Source organism: Mus pahari, chromosome 5 (assembly GCF_900095145.1).
Source record: "Mus pahari chromosome 5, PAHARI_EIJ_v1.1, whole genome shotgun sequence".
Classification (NCBI taxonomy): Eukaryota; Metazoa; Chordata; class Mammalia; order Rodentia; family Muridae; genus Mus; species Mus pahari.
In genome coordinates, this window is record NC_034594.1 from 5,774,067 (window position 1) to 5,800,783 (window position 26,717).

Below are 26,717 nucleotides of genomic sequence, written 5' to 3' on the forward strand. Positions count from 1 at the left end.
AAAAGAAAAGAAAAGAAAAAGAAAAGAAAAGAAAAGAAAAGAGAAAAGAAAGCAGGAGCAAACTGAGTTCTCTGCTTCCGTTCTCTGCTCCAGGTTTCTGGCCTGATTTCCCCTGAGGGAAGGACTGGGATCAGGGCACATAAGCCTTTCAAACAAACTCTTTCCTTCCCAAGTTGCTCTTGGTAATGGTTTTTAACCACATCAATAGAGAGCAAACTAGGACAAAAAAGGCAGAGTGAGAGAAATTCTATCAGGTTTGGAGTTTCACAAGAGAGCTTCTATGTTGGTAATAAGATGATCTATTTAAAAAGCTGTGCTTGGGTAACAGGTTGAGGAAAATAATTCTTTTTTAAAAACCCGTCAATGTGCCTTGTCCAAAGAACTGAGTCAGGAGACCCTGGAGCGCATGGAGTTTATCCCATAAGCCTATGTGTTTGAACTCTTGGTCTTCAGCTGGTGGCAGTTTGGAGTTTGGGGAGATTGTGAACCTTTAGGCTGTGGTTTTATCAGCAGAGAAACACTCAAGCTTCTCAGAGGTCACTCCTGAAGGTCGTATCTACTTCCGGGTCCTGCCTGAGCACTCTAAGGTTGGATCTACTAACATTGGAAGAAACAACATTGTAGGCTCTTTCCGCCCCTGCCCAGCCCACCTCAGCTGCCATGTCTGCCTTGCTCTGATGGGCTGTTGCCTTTGGACTTTGAGCCTCAAGTGGCTTATGTCAAATATTTTGTCACAGAAGGCGGCTAGCACAGTGGTCTAGCAGAGACTGGAAAATGAAGCTGGCAGCGTGGCTGCTGGAAGAGAGCCTCCTGCTCCGTGGGCCTAATCGTGGCTGGGAACTCACTGTGTGTATATGGGTGAGTCTCAGAGACCTTAAAGGGCTAGGCCCCCTTTTCAACCTGCTTTAGAATTCTGGGAGGCTATCCCCCTCAGAGAAGGGAGAGAGAGAGACATTCTAGGGAAGGCCCTGGGTAGCCTCGACTACACTGGAAAGAGGCAGACTGTTCTAGAAAGGGCAGGAGTGGGTTCTGTGCACCTCCACTGAGTAGGCAAGACATATCTAACTGATTTTATCTTTGCTTCAACTACAATTATCATCGAGATAGAGTTAGACAGTACTGGAATGTATCTCACTATCTCTATGTATCTATGATAAAAGTTAACATGTCCTCTGTTTTTATAGCCATTATCACTACTTGTAGGACCTCTTAACTGTTTGGTTTTCCAAGGCCCAGGTAAAAAACAAAGACACTTTAAACCACCCAACTGCACAGGTGTACTAGGTCCATGTTTAAACCCTTTCCTAATTCTGGAGTTGCCAAGTGCTCCTGAGAGTTGTGAAATCCGATTTTAAAGTACATTTATCAGAAGCTAGGTATCCAAATGTAATGTCTTGATATTTCAGCTAACCTATAGCCAAAAATACTTCTGGGATTGCTCAAAAGAACTGTCTTTTGAAATTAGTATACCTGTCTTGATGGCTTTGCTGGTACCCAGTGATCATTCTTTGAAGGCAGACTTAATTTATGGTCATAGCAGAACGTATCTTGAAGTCATGTGTAGATGAATGCAGTGGGAAGATGAATTTCTTTGTGAGTATAAGGGAGCAGGTTGAAATGGTATTCTGAGTACAGTTCCAGAAAGAGAGCCCCATGCTATGAGGAAGAGTGGCAGGGGTGGGTCCGGGGCCTGAGATTCAATGTGAAGCCCACTTTCAAGAAGGATCTTCATTTTATACAAATTCAAGAGTGCCTGAGAGAAAAGGTAGTTTTCTTTCTTCTCTTTCTTTCTTTCTTTCTTTCTTTCTTTCTTTCTTTCTTTCTTTCTTTCTTTCTTTCTTTCTTTCTTTCTTTCTTTCTTTCTTTTTTTGCCTTTACAGTTATCCACATACCTGGTCTCAGTCTGGACAAATTTAATAAAGAATGTCATTCTCTGTAAAACATGTACATGACTGGCATGTTTTATTGTTTATTTGACCTAGCTCAGTGTAATAATGAAGAGGGAGTATGAGCCTCTTTAGAGATGGTGGCCAGAGGTTTTAGGTGCTATGGGAGGGGCATGTAGCTGCAGAGGGGTGGGGCTGAGACGAGGGTGCTTTCCAGTATTCACAATGCTCTTACTACCCCGAGCATATGGTCTCTACCGACTTTCTTGCAATGGGAGAACTGGACTTTTTCTGCAGGGTCACCTGGCAAGAGATAAATGGGCCTCTTATTCATAAACCGTGACCACAAAATTTTAATGAGGGCATCATGAATGAAGATCAGAATTATCCCAAGGGCTCAGAGAAATGATTTCAACCTTTCTGGGAGCACTTCCTATTCATTTGTGTAGACCTTGATGAGATAAAAGCATTTGACACCCGAGAGCAACAAAAATGATGAAGAGGACAGAGGCCTGGTTTACGAGGGAACATTAGTGGCAATAAAGCTCTGCTAATAACCCTGGGTGAGGCAAGCACCCGGGCAGACTACAGCTGTGTGCGGGAGCCTAACATATGTGCCCTAGGATAAGAGCTTGGCCCCTGGAAGATGGAGAACTGTGAAATATGACAGGGACAGAGAGAGATACAAGTGAGTTTTCAGAGCTGTGCACACACACTAACACACAGCCATGGATTTCCTAAGAAACTTGGGAAGCAAAAACAGAAGAAAGATCAAAATAAAGAAGAGACACACCAGAGAGAGAGGGACAAGCTCTGGGCAGTAGCTGCCCCCAGAGTCACAGTACACTCTAAGCCTCCTTGACCACGAGCTATAGCCTGGGTATGGGCACAAAACATGTGTAACTAAGAAGCTAAGATGAGATAAACCCAACTCACCGATATGCCAGCTATGCCTGGGGGACCCGCTGGGCCTCGATCTCCCTGTTGGGATAAAGATAGAAATGGCTATGGACTCTTTACCTTTAGAATCATTGCTCAAAGAGAAATTTGACATCTGTTGTGTATGGAGGAAAAAAAAACTCAAAGCCTTATTCCTACCTAGATCAAGAGTTATAGCCAGGCCTAAACACACACACACACACACACACACACACACACACACACACACACGCACTCAAAACTAAATGCCCTCAACAGGTTGTCTTCATATACCTGCTGTTTATCTATATGTGTGTAATAGTGAAGAAGATGCTGTGAATTTGAGTGAGTGTGGGGCTGGCAATGGAGTTGGAGGGAGAGAAGAGGGGGAAGAAATGATACAAATATGGTACTAGTGTATATCATTCAAAGAAATTGGATTTGTAAAGCTTTGCTTGGCTATGATAAGTGCTACTGATATGAGCATGTGTGAAGAAAGCTGGGCGAGCAGAAGACAGTGAAGGCACAGTTCAACCTATTGCATTTTCTCCCTCTACGTAACAAAGTGATCCATAACCCTAACGAAGAACATCAGTCATGATATTCCTTTGTCTTAGTTTAAGAGGAAACCATACATTCTTACAGCTAAAGCTAGTTAAATTTAAAATTCTACCCATAATAAACATCATTCCTGTGACCTGAAAGATGAATCGTATTGAATGTTTTCTAGAAATCCCTTCTTAGCCTCATCCCAGTGGGTGCAAGGGTTAGAATAGAAAGATTGAGGATTGAAGATCTGTGGTTCTCCTCTCCTGACCTGCTAGAAAACCTTTTTAATTGCTCTGAGAAAGAGAGTGAAGTGGGTGCTTTTCAAGAGGCAGTGTGGTGTTTCAGGTAGAGCTGTCAACGCCTCATATGCTGGTGATTACACACGGGATAATACAATGGCATTTTAAAAATAAAGATGTATTTATTTATTTATTATTTATTATTTAATGTATGAGTGCTCTATCTGCACATATGTCTGCCTGCCAGAAGAGGGCATTAGATCCTATTACTAATGGTTGTGAGCCTCTGTGTTGTGTTTCACAGTAGGATTGCCACGGTGATAACACACCATTTATTTCACAGAACTTAGAGGAGTGGATTTCCATTACACTTGTCCCAAAGAAGTACCCAGTGTTGGAAGTGTTGATATCACACAACCCTGATAGGACTGCTATCCACTATATACACATATAGGAACTTCATGGGTCAACTGAAATGTAAGAGAAAAACAACCAGGAAAAGTATATACTTGTGTAATTCTCATCTGTCTTTATCTTTAATATACCGTAAGGTTCCATCCAGTGGAAATTGGTACATATATGATAAATGCTAGTGTTCAGAAGGCCTCCACTTCTGACACTCCTCACACCCTTGGATCTTGTTTCCCTAATCATCTTGCCTCATGTGTTCATCGTTACATCTGAGGTACTGTCAATGTGTACATGGCTCCCAGAATCTCATTCTCAAACATTTCAGCTTTTGGCCACCAGCATCCCAAGGCCCTTGATTCATTTATGGTTCAAAGTTTTCATTATCGTCCACTCTCTTGCATGGTCTGATTTTTTTTATGCCCAGTTAAAATTCTGCAGTCACTTGCTTTCATATCTCCCTGTTGTTACCATTAATCTTCTCTTCATATATCTGTGCTTAAGTGCTTGCTTATCAAAGCTAGGGCATGGTTTAAACCCACTCATCTACCGTTCTCTATCTTCACTTGAAAGTTTGCACTTGGCTGCAGAAATATAAGTCATTGTGGGGGCTGGTCTGACTATGCTTAGTGACCGTGACTTCATACTTCCTTCTTTCACTTCCTGACTACCCGTCATGCTAGTTGCTTAGTCACGAAACTTGGATTCTTCCTTGACAACTCTATTCCTTACCCTCATCCAATCTACCAGAAAACTCCGTTTATTCTTTCGTCAAACGGTGTCTATAATCTAGTTATTTCTTTCTCCACCCACCATATACACTCTGAGTCAACCAACACCAGCTTCCACCTGAATGCTGGAATGGCCTGTGCTCTAGTTCCTCAAAGGCCCATGTGTTGAAGACTTGCTCACCAGCCTGTGGTGCCTGCCATTGGGAGATGGTGTAATCTTTAGTCGATGAAGCCTCACAGGACAAAGTCAGGTCATTGGAGGGGTGATCTGCGACCACAGCCCTCTCTCGTCTCTCAGTCTTTGCTTTCTGGCTACCATGTGCTCTTACAATTTGTACTTCTTCACCAGACTCCAAAAGCAATGAGACCAATCAGGGGAGGAAACCTCCCAAGCCACAAGTTGAAACAACCGTCTTCTCTTTATAGGAATTTGTTACAAAAGTGGCAAACACCACCTGCTATCTGACTTTGTTTCCTTCCAACTTGGTTGGCTGTGCTGTTCTTATCAATGGCTCTGGGTTTCGCTTAGGGTCAAAGATTAAAGTCTTTATAATGGCAAATCGCCCTCTTTGTTCATGCTTATTTAGCTTCCTGCTTTGAAGCATGAGCTTACTTATTTTCTAATACACCATGAACCAAGGTAAGTCTACCAATCCCACATCTGTGAGACAACATTTATCAAAATTACTAGATGTTCTTGTTAGTTTATGACAACCTAAGACATTCTAAAGTCACCTGGGAAAAGGAAATCCCAGCTGAGGAATGGTTTTCAACAAAATGGCTCACTAGGCATGTCTGCTGGGCATTTTCTTAGTTAATAATGGCCGTGGGAGGGCCCATCCCACTGTGGGTGATGCCTCCACGAGGTAGGTGGTCCTAGGCTGTCTTAAAACATCAGCTGAGTGAGTTAAGGAAAGCCGGTCAGTAAGCAGCACTCTTCCATGGCTTCAATTTCTGCCTCCAGGTTCCAGCTTGAGCTCCTGCCATTCACTTGATGGTGGAGTGTGATATGGAAGTGTAAGCCAAACAAGCCCTTTGGTTCTCCCAAGTTGCTTCTGGTGAGAGTGTTTTATCACAGCCACAGAAAGCAAACTAGAAGAGTAGATAATGAGAGATACTGAGGGAGCTTATCTCCATCTCTCATGTTCCTTTACTGAAGGATACAGACAGCACTGTTCTTCCAGTGGCCACGCTGAGCAGCACTGCTCCATGTGCTGAGGGAACCTCTCTATGATGTACCCCTTCTCAGACCTCATACCCAAGATTCCTGCATCCACACACTCACCTCCTTATTATGCCTGGAGGAGGTGGCCTATCTCAGGATCTTAACATCTGTTGTTTCTGCTCCATGTGGCTAACTTGCCTCCTTTAAGTCACTGTATAGCTCTTACTTTCTCGGATATCATATGATTACCATGGGAGCTCCCACCCTAAGCATGTATGAAGCCCTTTAATCCATTCTACTGCTTAAAAGAGGACTAATTCATTTATTTAATGTGCATCGGTTTTTATATGCTTTTGGTGAAGATTGTGGATTGTCTGGAGTTACAGACAGTTGGGAGCTGCCATGTAGGTGCAGGGAACTGAACCTGGGTCCTCTGAAAGGGTAGACAGTGCTCTTAACCACTGAGCCCTCTCTCTGGACCTGACCCATTCTACTTTAGTTTCTTTCTGATATTATTGTTTTTATCTTGTATATACAACTAGTCCCTATATCCTGCTGGAGAAAATGAGTCCTATAAGTATAAATGATTCACTTGTTTCATTTCCTTATGCACTCACTTTATGTTTTATGAAACAGTTATTGGCATGATAGGAGGTAAATACACATTTTTGAAGATGAGTGAATGCATTTTTAACTTCTGTGCTTACCTTTACACCAGGAAATCCTTCTAGTCCTGGCAAGCCCATTGCACCAGGCTCTCCCTAAAAAGAGGAAGAACGACCAAAGGTTTGTAAGCAATGGTTTAAAGTCAGGGTCTTTGTGTCCTATGCTCCTCAATTCTGATTTGAAACTTGGGAAGTGGATGGCATCCTCTTTTTTGAGAACAGTTTGGGACTTAAAGCTATTCTCCAGGCGTAAGTCCATTTTCTGATTAATTGTTTTTATTCTGATTAAGAATCTAATCAGGAAGAATCCCTCTAGTATATTAATAACTCCAATTTTAGCAAGAATTAAAATGAAAAGCAGATTTTAATAATGTTTGCCAATTTGTGAGGCACCTGGGGCTGCTAGCTTATGATATAATAAGATTGAACTCTTTATAAGCGAATGAAGCTGGAGCTCTCAAAGCAGAACATGTAGCATCCTTAACATGATTGTAAATGCTTAAGAAGATCGCCTAGGAGTGGTACCTCCAGTCATTCTAAGTCATTGCTCAAGCTGACGGGTGCTAGGAGGGGATACGCAGCACTGAAAACAAAACAAAACAAAACAAAACAAAACAAAACAAAACAAAACAAAACGTTTGCCCTTTACATATATTCTACTGCATGGTCCCAGACTATAGGTCTTTAAGTAAGATATTTGGAAAATCTATGTTGAGAGACGCTGATTATTTGAACAAATAAACATTGTGATCAAGAAGGATGTAGAGTTGGTTCAGAGAGAGGCTCAGCAGTTAAGAGCATTGGTTGCTCTTGCAGAAGACCTTGGTTCAATTCCCAGCACCACCCACAGGGTAGCTCACAACCACCTGTAACTCCAGTCCCAGGGGATACAATGTCCTCTACTGGCCTCTCATGGGTACTGCATGCATGTTGTGCATGGCTCTATATGCAAGCAAAGCACAGAAAAAAAAATCTTTAGAAAACTAGAGAAGTAGGTAAAGTGAGAGTTATCTGATAAATCCCTATAAATTACTGTTAGCTATGACTATTTTCCTAGGATAGTAGATATTTTAAAGTTAACAACACTGGCTGGGTGTGGTGGTGCATGCTTTTAATCCTAGTACCCGGGAAGCAGAAGCAAAGGCAGGTAGATCTCAGATCAGTGTGAGTTCCAGGTTAGCCTGATCTATAAGGGGAGTTCCCAGCTAGGAGCCCATGAGACATTGTCTCAAAACAAACAAACAAATAACGATGTAACACAGAACAGCAAGCTTTTCAATTGTATTCTCTGTAGATGTAATTTTGTACACAAAATACACATCTGAAAGACTTCTAAAGCTGTCACCCATTATTGCTTATTCCCTACTACATACTACTAACAAGTGGGCATACAACTTGGTATGTGTATGTTTCATAATTAAAAGAAATTCTCATATATATATATATATATATATATATATATATATATATATATATATATATATATAAAACCTGTCAATCATAAGAATAATTGATAAAAAGTGTTCAGGTTGTATTCTGTGTGAATCAGTACGAAGGGGGCTCCTAGTTATTGATGCATGGAATATTTCCTGGTATCATGTCTCTTTGTTTACACTCTCAACAGGCTTTCCTTAGGGTAGAAGAAGCAATCAATTAATTAATCAGCATTTGTTTCAGAGTACATAGTAATTAAATATTTAATTGAAATCATTTAGACATTAAATAGCTAAAGAAAAAAAGTGGTTTGCATCAGGAAACCATCCAGTTATTAGCAGATTCAATTGAAGGTAATTTTTCCTCTATAAAGGCGTATTCAGAAGATTATTATTGCCACGTATTGTATGTTGAATCTTAAAGATCCCCCCCCCCAAAGTGCATGAGTTTAAGGGCTGATCTGCAATGTGGCTGCACACAGAAGAGGGCATTATGAAGGCTGTAACCACATCAATTAGCCCATTATAGACTTATAGCTTAATGGGCTGTAGGGACAGGGTTTGGTTACAAAGGAAAGAGGTCTTTTGCTTTGTGTCACCTTGAGACTAGCAGCTTAGCCTCCCTAAGGGTTCCCTGGTACATATTCTGACTCACCACAGGCTGGACAATGGAATGAAACCTTTGAAACTGTCAGTCAAAACAATGTTTCCTCCTTCTGAGTTGTTTATCTCAAGTGCTTTGTCACAGTGACACGAAGCTGACTTTAGCTTGTCATGGAACTTGAAGGACACCCAGAGAGGACATTCCCCCACCCACCTCATCCAGGTTCCCTTTTAAAATATGTACTCAGCCAGCACAATTCTCTCACTCCTGGCTTCTTCCTGTGCCGTGGGCTGTGGTTTCTCCAGGCCCAGCAGATGGTGGGTGACAATGAGTATGATGGGTGGCTGTGCACAGGCAGATAGGACTTGGGGAAATAATTTCAGGGAATTTTGTTTGTATGGTAAGTGTGGATGTTCACACAACATTCAACCCCACAGCTTTCTATCTCCGTTTTTGTGTTTCGTTCACACAAGCTCACAGTCTAAACAAAGACTACTCTTCAGTTGTTTTTTATTATTTGTTCTGTCACAGCTAAGAAATATGGGACCTAATTTCTTCAAATTTTACTCAACAGTCTTTATATTTTGATCAGCTTCTTTCCAGTGCTAATGAATTATAGCGTACTCTTTAGTATAACATTTAATTTTTTTCTTACCCTAATATGCCAATTTTTAACATTAGAACTTAAAGAGTGTCCCAGAAAAGTCAACGAGAAGTCTAAATTTCTCTCTGTGACTCAGAGGCAGTGCTGTTTTAAAAGTCCATAGGACAGTAAGACTAGGGGGAGATTTTTATCAATATGATGAGAAATAGAAATAAAAAATGAGCAGCATATTTCTAGATGATCATATATAATAGTATTCTAAAAGTTGTAAACAAAGAAACGGTAACTTCCATATAACACATTTGGGATTCAGAACATAGTACGGAGGACTTGAAATAATTATTTTAGGGTAAATCAAATAGATATCTAATTTAAATTGACTAGTAACAATGATAACTTCCTTGATAATTCTCTTTTGAAAAAGTAACTGTCCATGGTTTGTCTCTTTTCTGGTTTAATGCTTTTTCTTTCAGATGGTTTTAGCAATTTCTACTATTACAGTAAAATGACTCATTATTTTTTTTTTCACATAGAGTCAGAAAGTGTCTGGGAAGCTTCTCTTAGTATTAGGTACATTTAACTTTCACTTCTTCCCCCAGAGGTTGAAAGGATATACACACGGGACCCGGACGATGGAATATTTGCCTGGAAAGGACATGGCAGGAAAAGAAGTGTGGAAGGTTAGAGGGAATCTAATTGAATCTGGCAGAGCTCTCGCAGGGATGCTCCACCATTGAGAGAGATGCTGAGAACAGCTATCATCCGTGAGGCGGCGGGAGGACATGATCTCCTTCCTTGCTGAGTGTTAACCTCCTGCTGTCTTCCACTCAATACGAAGGGCTATGACAGTCTACCTCCCTGCAGAATCATAGCCCAAGACTTGCAAAGTAAACAAACAGCCCCCTCCCTTTTCTGGTTGGTGAGATGTCAGACATAGTAAGGGATTTCTCTCCCTTAAGTGTTTCTCTTCCACAAGTGACTTTAAATTGCATCAATCATCCAAAGAAGGCGGTCAGAGGAAAGTGTTCTAGTTATCAAGGGCATTCTACGTGTCTTCCTACATCAGAGGACGATTTTTAAAACCCACTAAAGGAAAGAGCAGAGCCTCTAGGGCAGGCACAGAATGAGGGCTAAAGCATCATGAAAATAAAGAACACATTTGCTGGCATTTCTTCATTTGCTTGCTTGTCTGTCACACACCTAAGATGACAGCCTGTCTTTGCCTGGTGCCCTTTCTAGTGTTAACAAAGACTTCACAGAAGTAGGAACATACGTACCACTGGGCCAGGATCACCTTTTGGGCCCTGGAAGAAAAGTGTGGAAAGGTAGTTTAATTACGACTAAGCCACCATTGTAGAATCTGGAGCACTATCTTCAACTTCTCGTTAACAAATATAAGAAAGGTACATATTTTGCTTTTGCTGAAGTTTAGATTTAGAGTAAAATTTAGAAACATAATTTGAGGCCTAGAGATGTTCTAGTCGTTAAGAGCACATAATGTTCTTCCAGAGGACCTGAGTTCAGGTTCCTGCACTCATGATGTGTGACTTACCACCTGTAATTCTAGCTCCAGGGAATCTAGCACTCTCTTCTGGCTCATACAAGAATTGCATGCATATTCCATGGATATAACCCCCATCCCCCATCCACCTTATATCATTAAAATAAGTCTAAAGAAACAAGATGGTGCTATTTCTATGGACACATTTGGACACTGATTTAGAGCTTAGATTAGCTATAAGAAAAGAGACAATGCTACACTAAATAATTTCCACAATTAAGGCTTTGCTCACGGTTTCTTTTATTTAAATTAGTTTTACTTCATTACTCCTCTGTAGAACTGGGTGAGATCTGTAACATTCAGTTTACAATGAGCTTAAGGGAGACCCCCCTCATCATTGTTGTGATCGAGCTAAGGTGACGTAAAGAGTGAGCATCTGTACTTACTGGGGGGCCCGGAGGTCCTGGATAACTGGGAACATTCACTCCTCCCTTCCAAGGAAGAGAAAGCAGATGAGAAGGATTTATAGACTATAGATCTATAGATTATAGGTAATTAGACATGGAGGTACCTGGATTTTATATAAACTGCTCATGCCATTTCCCTCATTGAGTGGGACACCCTTAGGAAAGAAATGAGACACAGAAGTTAGCACTTGGAACTTCTGTCATTTTACCAAATGGCATTCTTTCTATATTAACTTTTACTTAATTTCCCCCTACTCTATATTTAAGGTGAATTTAATACCATAAACCAAATACCACAGTGTTTCAATATTTTCAAACAGTGGGGAAAACTGGACAAAGGAACCTGAGCTACATCTGGAACACTCGGATGCTTCCGGTTGGAGTTTGAATTGTGTTCAGGTCCGGCAGATGAGGGACTGATGAAAAATATTATCTGCTCATTAAAATTCAGTGTCTGAATAGCCAATTTACTGTACTTTCAGCCTGCTGACCTGCAGGCAGCTGTGCAGTAGGACTGATGTAGATGTGACTAGGGAAACGTTAGCCAACTGCAAAGTGATGTTTCCTCCCAGTCTCTTCAAGCCAAACAGAAACTTAAGGTGAACAGGAGGATAACTTCATTCATAACGCCCCATATGGATACTTCTACAAAAATGTCTTTAATAACCAGGGAACAAGAACTTGCTCAAAACAAACAAGCAAAACAACAAAACTAAAACCTTGATACATAAATACAGAGCATGAAACTGCACTCATTGTGTAGCTTGAACACTCTCGTCCATGTTTGCAGAAATGCACACGAAACATTCAGTTTGGAAACACTTAGAAAGGATAACAGATTCTTAGAAAAAAATCCAAGTGTGTTCTCATTTTTTGTTGTTGTTATTTTTTTTAATACCTCAGCAGTAAAAACGAGGAAGTCTTTATTTCATTACTGCTTGAGGATAATGTAGAAGTAGCCGTGCCCAGAGAGCACTGTTCACACGCATCTTCAAATCAGTGGTGACAGAGAAGATGCTATGTCTGTTTATCCTTTCATTGATTCTTCATTCTTTTGGCAATAACTGAACATGGGCTATATTTCAGTATACTGCCTCGAATAGATGTAAGAATGTTTCCCAAGAGAAGATGTATAATCTGTCTTAAAAAAAAAAAATCTAGAGACAAGAGGCAGATTTCTTAAGCCTTATAAAAAAGCACAGGTTTCTTTAACTGGCTCATGATATATTTTGCTTTTCCCCCCGCGTTGAGGAGATGACATATTTTAGAATCTGAACTCCGTGAGTTGTCTGTCTTGCTTCTTTGTGAAGGATCAGATGAAGAACGTGTTTAAGAAAGCAGAGGCCAAGGCAGTCAAATTGTGTATAAAACATGCAACTGGACCCAGACTCATAACATACTCTTTTGTTTTCAGAAAGCTACGGTGAGACCCCACCCTTCCTCTGCTAAGCTTGGCTTTTTAAGTTCCTAAGAGGTAATGCAGGAAATAACACGAGTGGTCCTCAGCTCTGCTGCTATTCCAACATGGCTCCACAAGAGGGCAGACTTGCCACAGAGAGAGGCCGCGCTGCTCTTCACAGCCTTCCTGGAAGTCTATGTGGCTGACTCTGGGGCATTTTCCTCTCTGCATGCCACGGAAGTAGAATGTCCTGTTTCAGACACTACTTATGGGGTGAACACAAACAACATCTTTGAAAAAGCTAATTGCATGGTTGGAAAGGATATCTTCTTAAAGGCTTTTTTTTTTTTTTTTTTATCTTTGAGTTTTATTATCTGTATAGTCAAATACTTCTCCATCCTTTGATGGAAGTAGAGAGTCAGGCCACTCAGACTCAGGCGTCCCCATTCCACGGAAAAGAAGTTCACAGTATACGAACAACTGTAAACACTGCAAAGTGTAGCTGAGCCGAAATAGGGACAGGTTAGGCCCACCTGATGCTGCATTGCGTGTCATTTACACACTTACACACCCACACACACATGTATACATGCACACATGCTCTCACACAAGCAGTCACGAAAGCACACACTTAACTGAATACTTTGTTTTGCAAGCATCTAGGAAACCAACGTACCAGTCCTAAGTACACAGAGTTAAAACCTCAAACAACTCACGGGGGGTCCAGGAGGTCCAGGTTTCCCAGGGGGTCCCTCACTACCCTGTAAGAGAGACACAGGCCTGAATTAATAATGGTTTGGCCATTTCTACTCCAAGTCTGTGAACCAGGTTGTTCAGAAAGCAATCTTCCCAAATCACCATGGCTTGTCATTTTGCTTCAGCCTAGCGATCTTATTCTGCTTAGCTTGCTCAGTAAAATACATTTCCCCGCCCCAGGAAAGTGAATACCCCTTTCAAGTTCATCTGGATTCTTGCTGTGCGAACTCTAGGAGTGAAGGTTTCACTGGGGGTAGACCAGTTAGGTGACCTGCCCTGGGCTTTGAGTACAGGTGGGGGATTTTCCCTTCTATGTGAGCGTGGGGGATAGGACAGAGTTCATGTGAATACATTGTGGACTTGGAGACTGTGGCTCTCTGGATTAGACTTCACATTTGACTTCATCTTCACTCCCTCTAGTTCTTTAGAACGAGGGAGATCATAGTGGAAAATGTAACTGAAGTATGAAGTCACAACCAGTGTCATATCGATCTTTCCAACCAGTGGAGGTGTGTTTGAGTGGAAGCGATGATTCTGCTATGACACAATTTAAGAGAAACAGTTTGTACAGTGTAAATAGCCACTGACTTCTGCTTGTAGGAGACATAAATCAAAAGCCAAATGGGACTCCAATAATTGCTTATTGGGCCAATAACTATTCTGTGAGTTTTTTTTTTTTTAACTGAAACTTGGTAAGTGACTTTTACAAAGCACAGAAATACTGACCAGTCAGTCCATGGTAAGCAATTGCTGCAGCTCCTTTGGCTTTTAAAGAGTCGTTCCTATAACTGTGCACTGCTTTTAGAATGGTATTATTATAAAATGTTCTAAGTCACATCTATCAGGGACAGTGATAACATAGAGCATATGATGCCCAGGAATTTTGAGGGATGTCAGTCCTCCTCCAGAACTGGACTGAGGATTTTATTTCAATACTTGTCTGTTTCTTACCAACAAAGGAACACATCGCAAACCATATATTTATCAATGTACATAAACAGTAAAGTTTCTCACGCGATGCTCTGCCCGAGCACACGCACGCACACTGAGGGAGCATGCTGTATCTTTTCCCGCACGGCTTTGATGGTTGCCATCCTCCTAAGACTCCCTCTGTTCAGCTGCCAATGCCCTTCCGAGCATTACATCACACTTCTCATGAGTCAACAAACAATATGTGCCTATCGAGAACACTCCTCCCCAGCCCCTGGCACCATCAGAAGGAATATTCTCATTTGTGCCCTCAAGCTCATTTCAGTGTGGAATTCCCATTAACTTCAAAGGCAAGTCAAGGGCTGAATAATTTTCATAGAAAATAGAGGAAAGGGGCTGGCGGGACAGAGAGATCCTTAAGATATCAACAGGATAAAATGTGCTGAGGCTCTCTAGCACACTGCTTCCTCTAAGTGTCTCGGGGATCTTGATACCATCACGCTCCCTTCTGCTCAGGATGTGGCATCCTGGCAAGCGTGCGATCGGGAGACACTTAAGCTGCTTCTGTGGCTCTTTGCACTTATTTCCTTCATCTGATTAGCTGTAGCTATTTTACCCATTCGGTGGCTATGCCTGGATGGTCACTGCAATGCCAGGTGAGATCTTACACCACGAGAGCTTGATTCTCCTGTGCTGTTGGTTTTCCCTCCCAGCCACAGCTGTGAGCTGTGATGGTTGGTCCTCACAGTTGGTTGGATGAAATTTAGAATCACTGTGGCAATACACCTCTGTGGTGTTTCCAGAAGAGGTTAGTAGGAGGACCCACCCTGAATAGGGGCATCATTACCACACAGGCTGGAGGCCCAACTAAATAAGGGAGTATAACAGTAGTATTCATCTATCTCTGCTTCTTGCCTACGGATGCCGTAGATGTGAACTCAAGACCTCAAGATCCTTCTTCTACCATGGCCTCCTCACCACGATGAACGGAGGTCTTGAACTGTAAGTCCAAATAAACCTTCCGCACCTTTGGCTGTTTTTCTCAGATATTTTGACATAGCAACTAAAATAACTAATACACTCTTCTTCCCAGGGAACGTGGTTTTAGTCAATTCCTGCCAAGGTCTCCTAGGGACAGCATTCCCAGACTGTCTCACAAGTCCTTTGCTTACTGATCCTTGTCTTGATAGCCAGCAAGGCATCATGTGGAGCCAGGGAGCTTGCTTGGAATGTTTGGGCTTTCCTCTCCTAAACTTACAGCATGAATCCTACTCTTAGGACGACGAAGTAGATGGGCCCTTTAGGAGATAGGTCACGGGGTGGAACGTTCATGAATGGGATCAATGCCCTCATAAAGAAGCCCAAAAGAGCTTTGTTACTGTTGAACCACACAAAGACTCATTTAGAACATGCCCTCTGTGAACGAGAAAGTGGGCCGGCCAGCTACCCAAACCATCAGTGCTTTCTTTGGTGGGAGATTTTCTAGCTTCTGGGATTTTAAAAATGCTGTTTAGAGCCAATTTATACTTTTTTTTTTTATTTTACAGAAGCCCAAAGAAGCAAGACAGCCATAGCTGGAAGTCTCTGACACATTACAATCCAGCTTACCTTTACCTCTTTAGGAGGCTTGAAGCACAGACAGATGTCTCAGCTTCTGAACCAAGTTAGGATTTTCTATCTCCAAACCCAGAGTTCTCATCTATGAACACCTGTGTTTGGACCCACCTTTAGACCAACATCTTTGCAAGTCCACTCCATGAATAGCCGCTGCCCAGCATGCGCCATTTGCTCTTGTGGGCTGCACTTGACTGAATGGAGCTCACAGTAAATGTCCCCACCTTACCCCTAACCCAAGCCCCATTTTCCTTCGTACCTTGTCACCTTTTGCTCCAGTGGGACCAGGATGTCCAGTTCTTCCTGTTAAGCCCTGTAAAAATGAAAAGCTTGTTGTTATGGGAACAACAAACCAATGGTCAGAAGGTGGTGGAAGGTGATCACTTAAACCTACCCATTTCAAAGGTCATTTGATCCTAATTAAATCAGTTCTACCAGCTTCTATTTCTTTAGGCTGATACAGAAGCCTGTATTCTCCTGATAAGCCCTCCCTTGGAAGGATAAATTTTCTATCTGTGGAGTTTTCTTCCACCTTGGCTAACCCCATTTAATGACCTTAATTGAAACCTTTTGATACATTTAAGAATTTAGCCTTGCTGTTTAAATGGTAATTTACATAACATGTCTTTCTAAATGAGGTATAATTTTGGTAGCGATCAACATCTTAAATACTCCAATACTGGGCAGAATGAAAAATGTGCATTCTGAGTTATGTGATCTGCATTGTAAAAAGGAAAACAAAAGTTAAAATCTTAACTCTCCTTTGAGAGTAGAATTAACAGTAATTCTTGTGGTTTCTTCTACAGTTCTCTTTCATGATTTTTAAGTTTTACTATGTAGGTGTAAACATAAATGATAAACTTTTAGTTATATCAAACATATGACTCAAAATATCAATCGAATGATCACTTCTTATTTGAGAGATAAAAATAATTCGCTGGCGTAGGGACTTTAAGAGAAGAGACCGAGAAGTTGAGACACTGACTTTAGTGGAGTTGATTTCGAAAGGAAAATGCATTATTTGGGACAAACTTAAACAAACATTATTTGTTGGTCTGAAACTCAAGTGTGATTGTGTGCCCCATCTTTTATCTGGCATTGAACTTTAGGATTGCTTAGAATTAAACTCTAAATAAGAGATTGGGTTTGTCAGGTTGGAAATGAAAGAAAATTCTGTTCCAGAAAAACAAGATAACCCAAAGGCCAGACTGCTGTCTTCCAGGGGACGGTGAAATAGAATTAAAAAAATATTCACATACAGGAAAACAACAAATTAAAGCTGATAATCTTTGGCCTGTTATTTTCCTTTAGAAAATTCTCTGCTTGTTTTGCATCTGAATATCTCTTCTAAGGTTAGTACCAAAAATTTATAACCAAGGAGAGAATGTACTTGAGTACTCCGCCTCCAGCAGAGTGAGAAGCAGCTCTTGGCAAAAATTCTGAAGAGAAGTCTCCAGGTCACTGAGCAGGCTTCAATAATCTTATTTGAAAGTTGGAGTGCTGTAAGGGGCTACTTTACCCGGCAATGGCTGAACTACACAGAGATACAGAGCAGGAAAGGCACCAGGAACATTAATGTACTGTGCATCGTCCCTACGGGTATGGCTTATGAGGAAACCAGTCTTAGCAAATACTTACAGGAGGTCCAGTTGGGCCAGGAGCTCCGGAGAGGCCAGGGATTCCTTGAAGACCCTGGAAAGAAACCGGAATTGTTACATTTTGGTGTTAGGTGAATTTACTGCCAACCCCAGTGAGAGTTCCAGCACTTTCAGAGGCTTTCTGGTGTTCAGACTGTGGACCACCTATAATACCACTATGACCATACACCATATACAACGGACACAATTACTTGGTGTGTTGTTATTCACCTGTTTGTTGCTTCAGATTCATAGGAAATGCATCGAGCTCTAGAAGGAAGGGCTGTGGTTGTAGCTCAGTGGTACAGTACTTGTCATCAAGCTCAGGCTTTGACCTCCATCAGTATAAATACCGACCAAACAAATAAGCAAAAATGCACAAAGAAAACAAGACCCAAGTTCTGGATTGGATGGCGCCATTCTTTCAAGAGTCAGTTTCTCTACTGAATAAAATATTTTTATACTGCTCTGATATTATTTGTTATAATAGAAGCCCTCTTTCTGCTGTCCTTAAATTTTTTTTTTTTTTTTTTTTTTTTTTTTTTTTTTTTTTTTTTTTTTTTTTTTTTTTTATGCCCACTATAAATGTCAGGCAAAGTGACTGTGGTCAAATGACTGCATCTGTATTTACAAGATATCAACAGGATTGAGCTGGATCTAGGTTCTTTGTACCAATAGGCTTAAGAATAAGTTCAGTTTATCCAACGCCAGAGACCACATACTGCTTTAGGTTTATTCATGAGATACTGTGGTAGTTTGAATGTGAATAGTTTTAATCAGCTCATATATTTGAATGCTTGATTCCTAGTTGGAAGGTAGTGGAACTGTTTTGGAAGGATTAGGAGGTGTGGCCTTGTTGGGGGAGGTGTGTCACTGGGGCTGGGCTTTGAGGTATCAAAAGCCAGACTCCTTCAGGCCCAGACTCCGCCCCCTCTGTGTTATGCTTGTGGAGGAGATGTAAGATCTCAGCTCCTTCTCCAGCACCATGCCTGCTATGTTTCCCACTATGATCTTTGAAACAGAACGAAAGCCTTTAATATATATATATATATATATATATATATATATATATATATAAAATAAGTTGCTTTGGTCATGGTATCTCTTTGTAGCAAAAGAAAAGTAACTAAGACAGGTATGATATGAAGAAATACTTAAAGGATCTCTTTGAATGTGCTGGAATGCCTCATGTAATAAGTATCAGGAAAAAAGTCTTATGTATATTTGTATTAAAGAACATATTCATTTTATCTTCAAGAATGTATCAACCCCTTTGGCTTGCTGTGTGCACATACGTACACATGTGCACATGTGGACGACTTGTATCAGTATGGTGGACATCTCTTTTCATTTCTGTTATCACTTCTGGGAGTTTATAAACAGATTTGTAATTTTCTAAGTGGAAAGGACAATTTTCCACTGGGGATGGTGCTTTTGAATGACTAAAGCTTATGCACATGTATGAGAAATTTCCTCATCTTAAAACATCCACATTTCCATGTTTTTCCTACATACACCTGTTTCAGATATACTTATGTATATATCTTCCTCTCTTTTCTACTTTAAGTCTCAACTTGGAGTGAGTTTTCAGGTTGTCTGATTTATGAGCATGGGAGTCATTAACTGCTGATGACAACATTAAACTTGAAAATAACCCTGCTACATAAGTGAAACCCCTCTTTCTCAGCAGTCCTTCTCTCAGGTGCTCGGCGTTCTGTCACGAGAACGAAAGCTGCCGTGGAGGGATAGGGGCGGTATGAAGGTTTTATGAGACCCAACGGCTATTGAAGGTTGTTGACACTCAAGAGCAAGATGGTCAAGTGCAGCACATAGTACAAAACTCAAACTCAAATTAAAATCTATTGCATAGGCATTCAGCCATAATATAAATAATATAAATAATGACATTTTCATGTCTTGTTTGTCATTTATTATCATAAAATATTATATAAAGACATATAGTCAAAATTTTTCTCTGACTAGGAAATGTAGGATTTGTGCTCTGTCAACACTTTGCAATTTGATGCTGAGCCATACAGCAATGTGAAGAACAGAGTAAGTCACTTTTCAGAACATTGACAAATGCATGATTCCTCTAACTTGGTGAATTAAACTGATGTTTCTAAAATTAGATCTCCGAATGGTATGAGCTTCCCTCTGTACCTTTTTCACTCAATGAAGAATAGACACCTTTGGTATTGTAACAATGCATGGCTGTTATCACAGTGTAGTCTGTTGGCCAGTTGGAAAGGTTTTTTCTTTTTTTTGGGGGGGGGGTGAGACAGGGTTTCTCTGTGTAGCCCTGGCTGTCCTGGAACTCACTGTTTAGGCTGGCCTAGAACTCAGAAATCCATCTGCCTCTGCCTCTCCCAAGTGCTGTGATTACAGGCGTGCGCCACCACACCTGGCTTAGAAAGGTATATGTTGTTGGTTAACATTTTATTCGCTCAGACAAACCAGCCAAGTATGTAACCAAGGTATTCTTTGAGTGGAAGTAGATGATGCAATCATTTGCTGTTATTGATCTGTGAGAGAGACAAACACGTTAAGCTTGAGTGGACAAGAGAAGAGGCCTCCTGCACTCTAGTGAGTCCTTTGCAGAATTTCGTGTGATCCATGTCAAAGAGCGCACAAAGTGTGTCTAAGAAAGAGCACACTAAAACATTGAGGGATAGCAACAATGGGTTCAGCTCACCAAGATGGCAAAATACCTCACAGAACCAATAAAAATTAACTCCTCATGAATTTAACAGTCACTCATAAAAAGCTCCAATTCCAATTATTTCTCAATTCCCTTGTTTTTATTACCCTCTCAATTGCCTCTTAAGCCCACCTCTTGAATCTAGGCAGTTAAAACCTGCCTGCCTATTAAAATCCATTGCTGTGTTTATACTTTACAGAAACCTTCTGTGGAACTTGAAGAAGCAAAAGCTCATTAATTCTTACTTGTTTTCAAAACAAATGCCTTTAATGTTTTATTTATAAATGAAAATAAATGCCGTAATTCTCATTCTTTAATTTTTTTTTTTAACTTGGAAAACAATCCCGAGCCAATCTTAAAGGTTTCCAGAATACAATGAATATCAATAAAAACAATAATAAATGACGATAACTTGTAATGTGAAATATAGTTCCAACCAGGAAAGTAGATCTATTTTACAGTGTCATAATTTCCCATACTACCATCAAGGTTAATATATGCCAGATGGCTTTCTTACTTTCATTAAGAACTATTAGCACCAAAACTGTTTAAACTAACAGCAATTCATCATTCTAATTGGTTTTCCTAAGAGTTAATGTGAGTTATGCAGGGCAAGAATAATATCCTGAGCATCACTGTGGTTTACTGTCAGAAAATTACACTGTTATCTCAAAACCACATCTGCGTTGGATGCTCGGTCCTGGGGGTGAGTGGATGGCTGAAGCCGGTCTACCCAGATCCTTAGCTTGCCTTATTTCTCCCAGGCATTTGGAAGCTGAACAGTGATTTAGAGAAAGAAACCAAGGTTGTTAAAGCTGAATCATGGTACAGAGGTGTCCCTGGCTCTTAGCTGGGCTCTGAGCTGCCCTCATCCTTACACATGTTCATACACTCTCTCCCTCTCTTAGCTACCCTGAGGTTTCTTTCTGCGATTACACTCTTCCTCTTTCTATCCTGCGAGGGTTAGGATAATTTCCTGACACCTGAAACCCCGTAACTTTCATAGTAATTATTAGCCTTGACGGTGTGTCTCCATATCTGTACCACCATAGATAAATGGGTATCTACAATTACTAAAATGTGTTATTTTAAATCAAATACCTACTCATGGTTTTAAGTGGTCTTGGGATTAAACATACATTATGGTGAACCCTGTTTCTTTTTGTTGGGGTTAGTCTGGTGCTGCTGTGCATCCAGATGCTAAAAATTGGCCCCTAAGATCTGGTTGCCCCCAATGAGTGAATCTTCACTTATACCAGTTTTTGTTTTGTAAACTTTTTCCCCCAAGTCATCCCTGATTGGTTAATAAGGATGCCTACAGCCTGTAGCTGGGCAGAAGAGAGGTAGGTGGGGCTTTGTTCCTGGGCCTGGGGTCTCAGGCAGGGACCACGAGGGAGAAGAAAAGAAGGAAGAAAGTCTCCATAGGGTACTGTGGGTCATTGTAGGTTGGGAGCACATGGCCATGAGGGTTAACATGATGGAGTAGGAAGTGCTCAAATGAAATTTATGACAAGTAATTTTCTTTCTTTCTTTCTTTCTTTCTTTCTTTCTTTCTTTCTTTCTTTCTTTCTTTCTTTCTTTCTTTCTTTCTTGTTTGTTTTTTCGAGACAGAGTTTCTCTGTGTAGCCCTGGCTGGCCTCGAACTCGGAAATCCGCCTGAAGCAGAGGCAGGATTTCCTTGTTGAGCCAGGCACCACCATGCCTGGCTCGACAAGTAACATTTTTGACAAGGAAGCAAACAAAATAGCAGAGAGGTCTGATGTCTGCTCAGTTGTGGTGCTTTGAGGCTTATTATAAATCTAAGAGTTTCTGTGGCATTTAGTTGGGATATTTGAAGGCAACAAATGGTTGGCGCATACCCTCAGAATAATAATCACCCCAACAGCTTTCCTCTGTTCGATCAGTAGAGAGAAGCAACAGCAGAATCGCTTACCTCATTGCCTTTCTCCCCATGTATTCCAGGGTAGCCCCGCTCTCCTTTGCTTCCCTAAAAAGACAGAAACTTTAGCTAAGACGGGACCATTTCAGTGTCTTTTGGAACAATGGGGGGAAAGAATGTAACACCTCCTCTCTTCAGAACCCCCAGGGTATGTCATTTGGACAGGATCAGAGTATAAGGGAATGGCAGCCTGCCCAACTTTGCCAAAGTAAGTTCTACTTTTGAGAGTTTGACAAATCTCTCGGATACTTTCTTACCTTTGGTCCTTCTCTGCCTGGGAATCCCGGGGGACCTCGTGGCCCTACATCACCCTGGAAGACAGAGGGGTAACCGAGCTGGGAAGGGGAGTTTGCTTTTAGCATTATGCTAATTCTTCTCAGTGCTCTACCTGAAGTCATCTTAGAAAACAGAAGGTAGTTACCACCTTGTTAAAGATGCAACACACGGAGGAGTTGAGCCAGCATGCTGAGTTATAGGCTCAGGACTTAGCAGTATGTTATTAAATCGTATTCAGCATTCATCAAATTCTTGAATTAGACTTGGGTGGGAGTTACGTGTTTCCCCTTCTTCTGTGGAATAAAGACTGTCAGGGTCACCTGCCAAGCTTTCCTGCCTGCATCACACCAGGACCTTGCTGAGGTGAACATGGGACTAGAAGCGTAGTGTAGAGGAGGCCATCCTGGCAAGACTACCTGTTCCTCAGATCCCCAAAACCCTGGGGTCCTGGCTCTCCTTTACAGAGTCCAGTCAGTATGTTGTATGTTCTGTGAGTCATCTGTATTCTATCTGAACATTAAGTTCTGGCTGAGTATACAAATTTCTCATCCTTCAAGAATTCAAGTGTCTAATTGCTACAGTCCTGTCATTTCTCACATCATGGCTATTACAAAGAATCTGGGACTTAATACCCGAGGACATGGACTCTTGGGTCAACTTCACACTTAATAGCTATATGTCTGGGAAAATTGCTTAGCTCCTTGGAACTTCAAGTTTCTTTGATGAATGAGAATGGGGCTCCAACCTGAGCTTATAACATTTTGGTAAAGACAAAATGGGAAGAAATAAGTAATACTGCATTGACTGGCATATAGACTGGCATATAATTACAACTCAAAAAGAAAATAAGAGAGAGCTCTGAAACCCTCACAAATATTCTGTCTTAGAAACACATACTGCTGTTGCTGTTTCGGAGTTCCTAATTGCTACTTTTAAAAGTTTTTATATTAATATTTACATTTATATATCTTTTCTGAAAACTTTAATTCCCCAACCAGCATGTCCCCTAGACCATGTCTTTTGGTGGACTCAATGCTATAACTATTTCTTCATGTTTACAAGCCATCAGGTAAATCTTTAATGAATGAACACAAGTTGTGTAAGTGAAATATCTGTGTGAGTGGTATTTAGCATATACTTTACTTTCTGTTCATTCATAGACAAGAAATGTAAGAGTGAAATCAACAGCTACATTTTCATTTGGGTTCACCTACCCTTACTAGACTATACAGAGACGACACGTACATAGCTTTACCCACTACCAGATTCCTGAGATGGCTTGTTCTAATAAAATACAGTAAAGTATTTAAGAAAAAGATGGTAGCCATATATTGGTGTGTGTGTGTGTGTTTCTGAGTAGTTAAAGTTAAGTTAAAATTTGTCATATTCCTGCTTACGCCTCTCAAAGGCTGGAATTATAGGCATGTGCTCCCATGTTTGGCCCAAGGCACTTTGTAGAATAGATAATCAGTAGAGATAATTTTTGTTTAACAGGGTAACAGATGTTAGGGCAATTGTTGGCTTTATAGCTCATTCTGTGAAATTCCATGACATAAAAACTCAATGTTAAATGCAGGAACTTTCATCCTGCGGGTAACCAGAGCTGACAGAGTGGTACATAAGGTCACACAGCAAGGGTAAAAACTAGGAAGAGAAAGCTGTTGCTTCAGAGGAGGCAAGATCTACTTAAAGGTATCTAGCAATGATGTCACCCCTTTCTGTCTTTCATCGCAATACTGCCTTCCCACATCTCCACATCCACAATGTGAGACCCTGCATTTCAGAGTGGAAAGATTTGCATAAGTGCTAGAATTTATCATAGAACATGACGCTTTCCTGTCTTACATATTTTCTAACATTTGAATTTGAATTTTTTTGGACTGAGAAATTAATTCTATCTTTGGTAGAAAGTTCCCTTTTCACCTTTCCTGCACACCAATGTGTAATTTCTTTATAGCAAAAGAATACCTTCAGCAGGGCGCCAACGTCTCCCAAGAGAGGAAGTGCGATCTGTAGTTAAGAAGAGAGAAAAAGCCCAAACCCGTGGATATTTGCATATACATGAACACAATGCAGTATGAACATAGAGGTTATGTTTTTGCTTTTTGTTTCATAATGTTTTTCACACTGCATCCCAATTGTGGCCTTCCCTCCCTTCTCCTCTCCTCCCAGTTCTACCCTTGCAAATCACCCCTCCCATTACTACCTCCCATTCCTCTCAGAGAAGGGAACGCTCCCGGGGCATCTAGTCCCAAGAGGACTAGGCATGACCTCACTCACTGAGGCCCAACCATGTGGTCCAGGTAGGGGAAGGGGATCCAATGTCAGGCAACTGAGTCAGAGACAGCCCAGCTCCAATTGTTAGGGAACCCACACGAAGACCAAGTTGCACATCTGCTACAAACGTGTGGGGGTCCTAGGTCCAGCCTCTGCAGGTTCTTTAGTTGGTGGTTCAGTCTCTGTGAGTCCCCAAGGGACCAGGTTAGTTGGTGGATTTTTTTTTTCCCATAAAGTGACATGCTAGTTGAAATTTGGGACATGAAACTTTAGTCTCACCATGGGACTCACTGGCTTAGCTTTATGCTTCATGGCATGTCACCCAGCACTGAAGGAGCCAGGCTATTAGAGTATTCACTCTGTTTCTTCACCAAGAAGATGCAAGCTCACAATGTATGCTTTGCTCATACATCTGTATCTTGTAGCTTCACCACCTGGAACCTCTATGTTTTCCCTATGCTGTCGGTTTCAAGTGATGTATAAAAGTCAAACCATTTGTTAAAAGGAAATCACTCCTTCACCAAGTACATTATCGGGCTACTGAGAGATGTGTGGATGGCAGAGTGAGTCTGTCTTAAAGTTAGCTCTTAAGGAAGTTCAGAAGAGACTTCAGAGGGACAAGACAGACACCTGGGGAACATGGGCTGTGTTAGTGATACAGGTCTTAAAATGTCCCTTCAGAGAGAAGCACTGAGTGATGTCTGTCTACAGGATCTGTGGAGAGGCACACAGGATTCAGTGATGGCCCTAAAGGAAGGCCGGAAATGCTGCTGCTTGCAGCTACCGCAGGCTCCGAGGCAGGAGCAGTATGGGAGCCGAGGGGATCCATGAGCCCAGAGAGACAGCAGATTTGGATTTTGTTATACAGGACTCTTAATACAATGCCATGTGCCATATGAAAATTTGAGTGCGATGACTGAGGCTGTTTAAAGGGATTTACTGTCACTCATAGCAAGGTTTAACCTGAAATAAAACTATGTAACACATGGTTAGTATCTTAATGCGTTTTCTGTGATTTTTTTTCAATCCAATTTTCATAATTTAATCATCTCATCTGTTCAGAGGCACTCCATCAACGGAGATACACCACACTGAAGGTAACTTACCTGAAAACCTTCATTTAGAAAATGAAATTCATTTACTCACCAGAATCGAGAAGAACAGAAATTGTGGCTATCTATTTTATCTCAATTTCCCATGGAACAAAGACATTAAATGCTAAGGCTCAGCCTGGGGCAAAATTGTACAGCTGAATTATACCCTTAGGAGATAAGTATTCATCACACACACACACAATAATGCTGACCCAGCTTGAATTTTTTTCCCCTCTACAAAATAATGGGGATAAACAAAATCACCAAGCAGACACCGAGCATTGTAATTAGTTTGGACAGCAAAATTTGCTTGGTAGGCTGTTTGGCTTCCGGGTACATTAACGATACATAAATCAGGCAAAGCCTGTCTACATACCGGGTCACCTGGGGGGCCTGGAAGGCCCGGCTTTCCATCTTTCCCTGGAGCTCCCTAGAAACAGAGGCAACTTATTCAAACCTCTGCAAGTTTGAGAAAATTAAAACAGACACAAGGTGGGAGTTGGGAAAATGTCCTTACGTCATTCCCTGGCATCCCTGGAGTTCCTGGCAATCCAGGCAGACCTCGAGGACCCTGGGGGAAAAAGTTAAAAATTGATTAGGAACATCTTTTTGGTAATTTCCAGCGATCAAGAAAACTAAACTTGCTTTGTTGAAAAACTATTCTCAACAATAAAAAACCTCTGGGGGAATCACCATGCCTGACCTCAAGCTGTACTACAGAGCAATTGTGATTTAAAAAAATGCATGGTACTGGTACAGTGACAGACAGGTAGATAAATGGAACAGAATTGAAGACCCAGAAATGAACCCACACACCTATGGTTACCTGATCTTTGACAAAGGAGCTAAAACCATCCAGTGGAAAAAAGACAGCATTTTCAACAAATGATGCTGGCACAACTGGCTGTTAGCATGTACAAGAAT

General features: G+C 41.2%; 1 protein-coding gene across 1 annotated transcript in view; it reads right to left on the reverse strand.

The window, feature by feature from the left end:
* Positions 1-26,717, reverse strand: part of Col19a1 (collagen type XIX alpha 1 chain) — a 321,968-nt gene that overhangs the window by 32,011 nt on the left and 263,240 nt on the right. The window contains exons 29-41 of the mRNA XM_029539352.1: positions 26,311-26,364; positions 26,170-26,223; positions 24,391-24,432; positions 22,404-22,457; positions 22,141-22,194; positions 17,508-17,561; positions 16,129-16,182; positions 13,286-13,330; positions 11,275-11,325; positions 11,150-11,194; positions 10,480-10,506; positions 6,604-6,657; positions 2,823-2,867 (exon numbers count right to left, since the gene is read on the reverse strand). Of these exons, the coding sequence (XP_029395212.1) occupies positions 2,823-2,867; positions 6,604-6,657; positions 10,480-10,506; positions 11,150-11,194; positions 11,275-11,325; positions 13,286-13,330; positions 16,129-16,182; positions 17,508-17,561; positions 22,141-22,194; positions 22,404-22,457; positions 24,391-24,432; positions 26,170-26,223; positions 26,311-26,364 (633 nt within the window). The remainder of the gene's footprint in view (positions 1-2,822; positions 2,868-6,603; positions 6,658-10,479; positions 10,507-11,149; positions 11,195-11,274; positions 11,326-13,285; positions 13,331-16,128; positions 16,183-17,507; positions 17,562-22,140; positions 22,195-22,403; positions 22,458-24,390; positions 24,433-26,169; positions 26,224-26,310; positions 26,365-26,717) is intronic.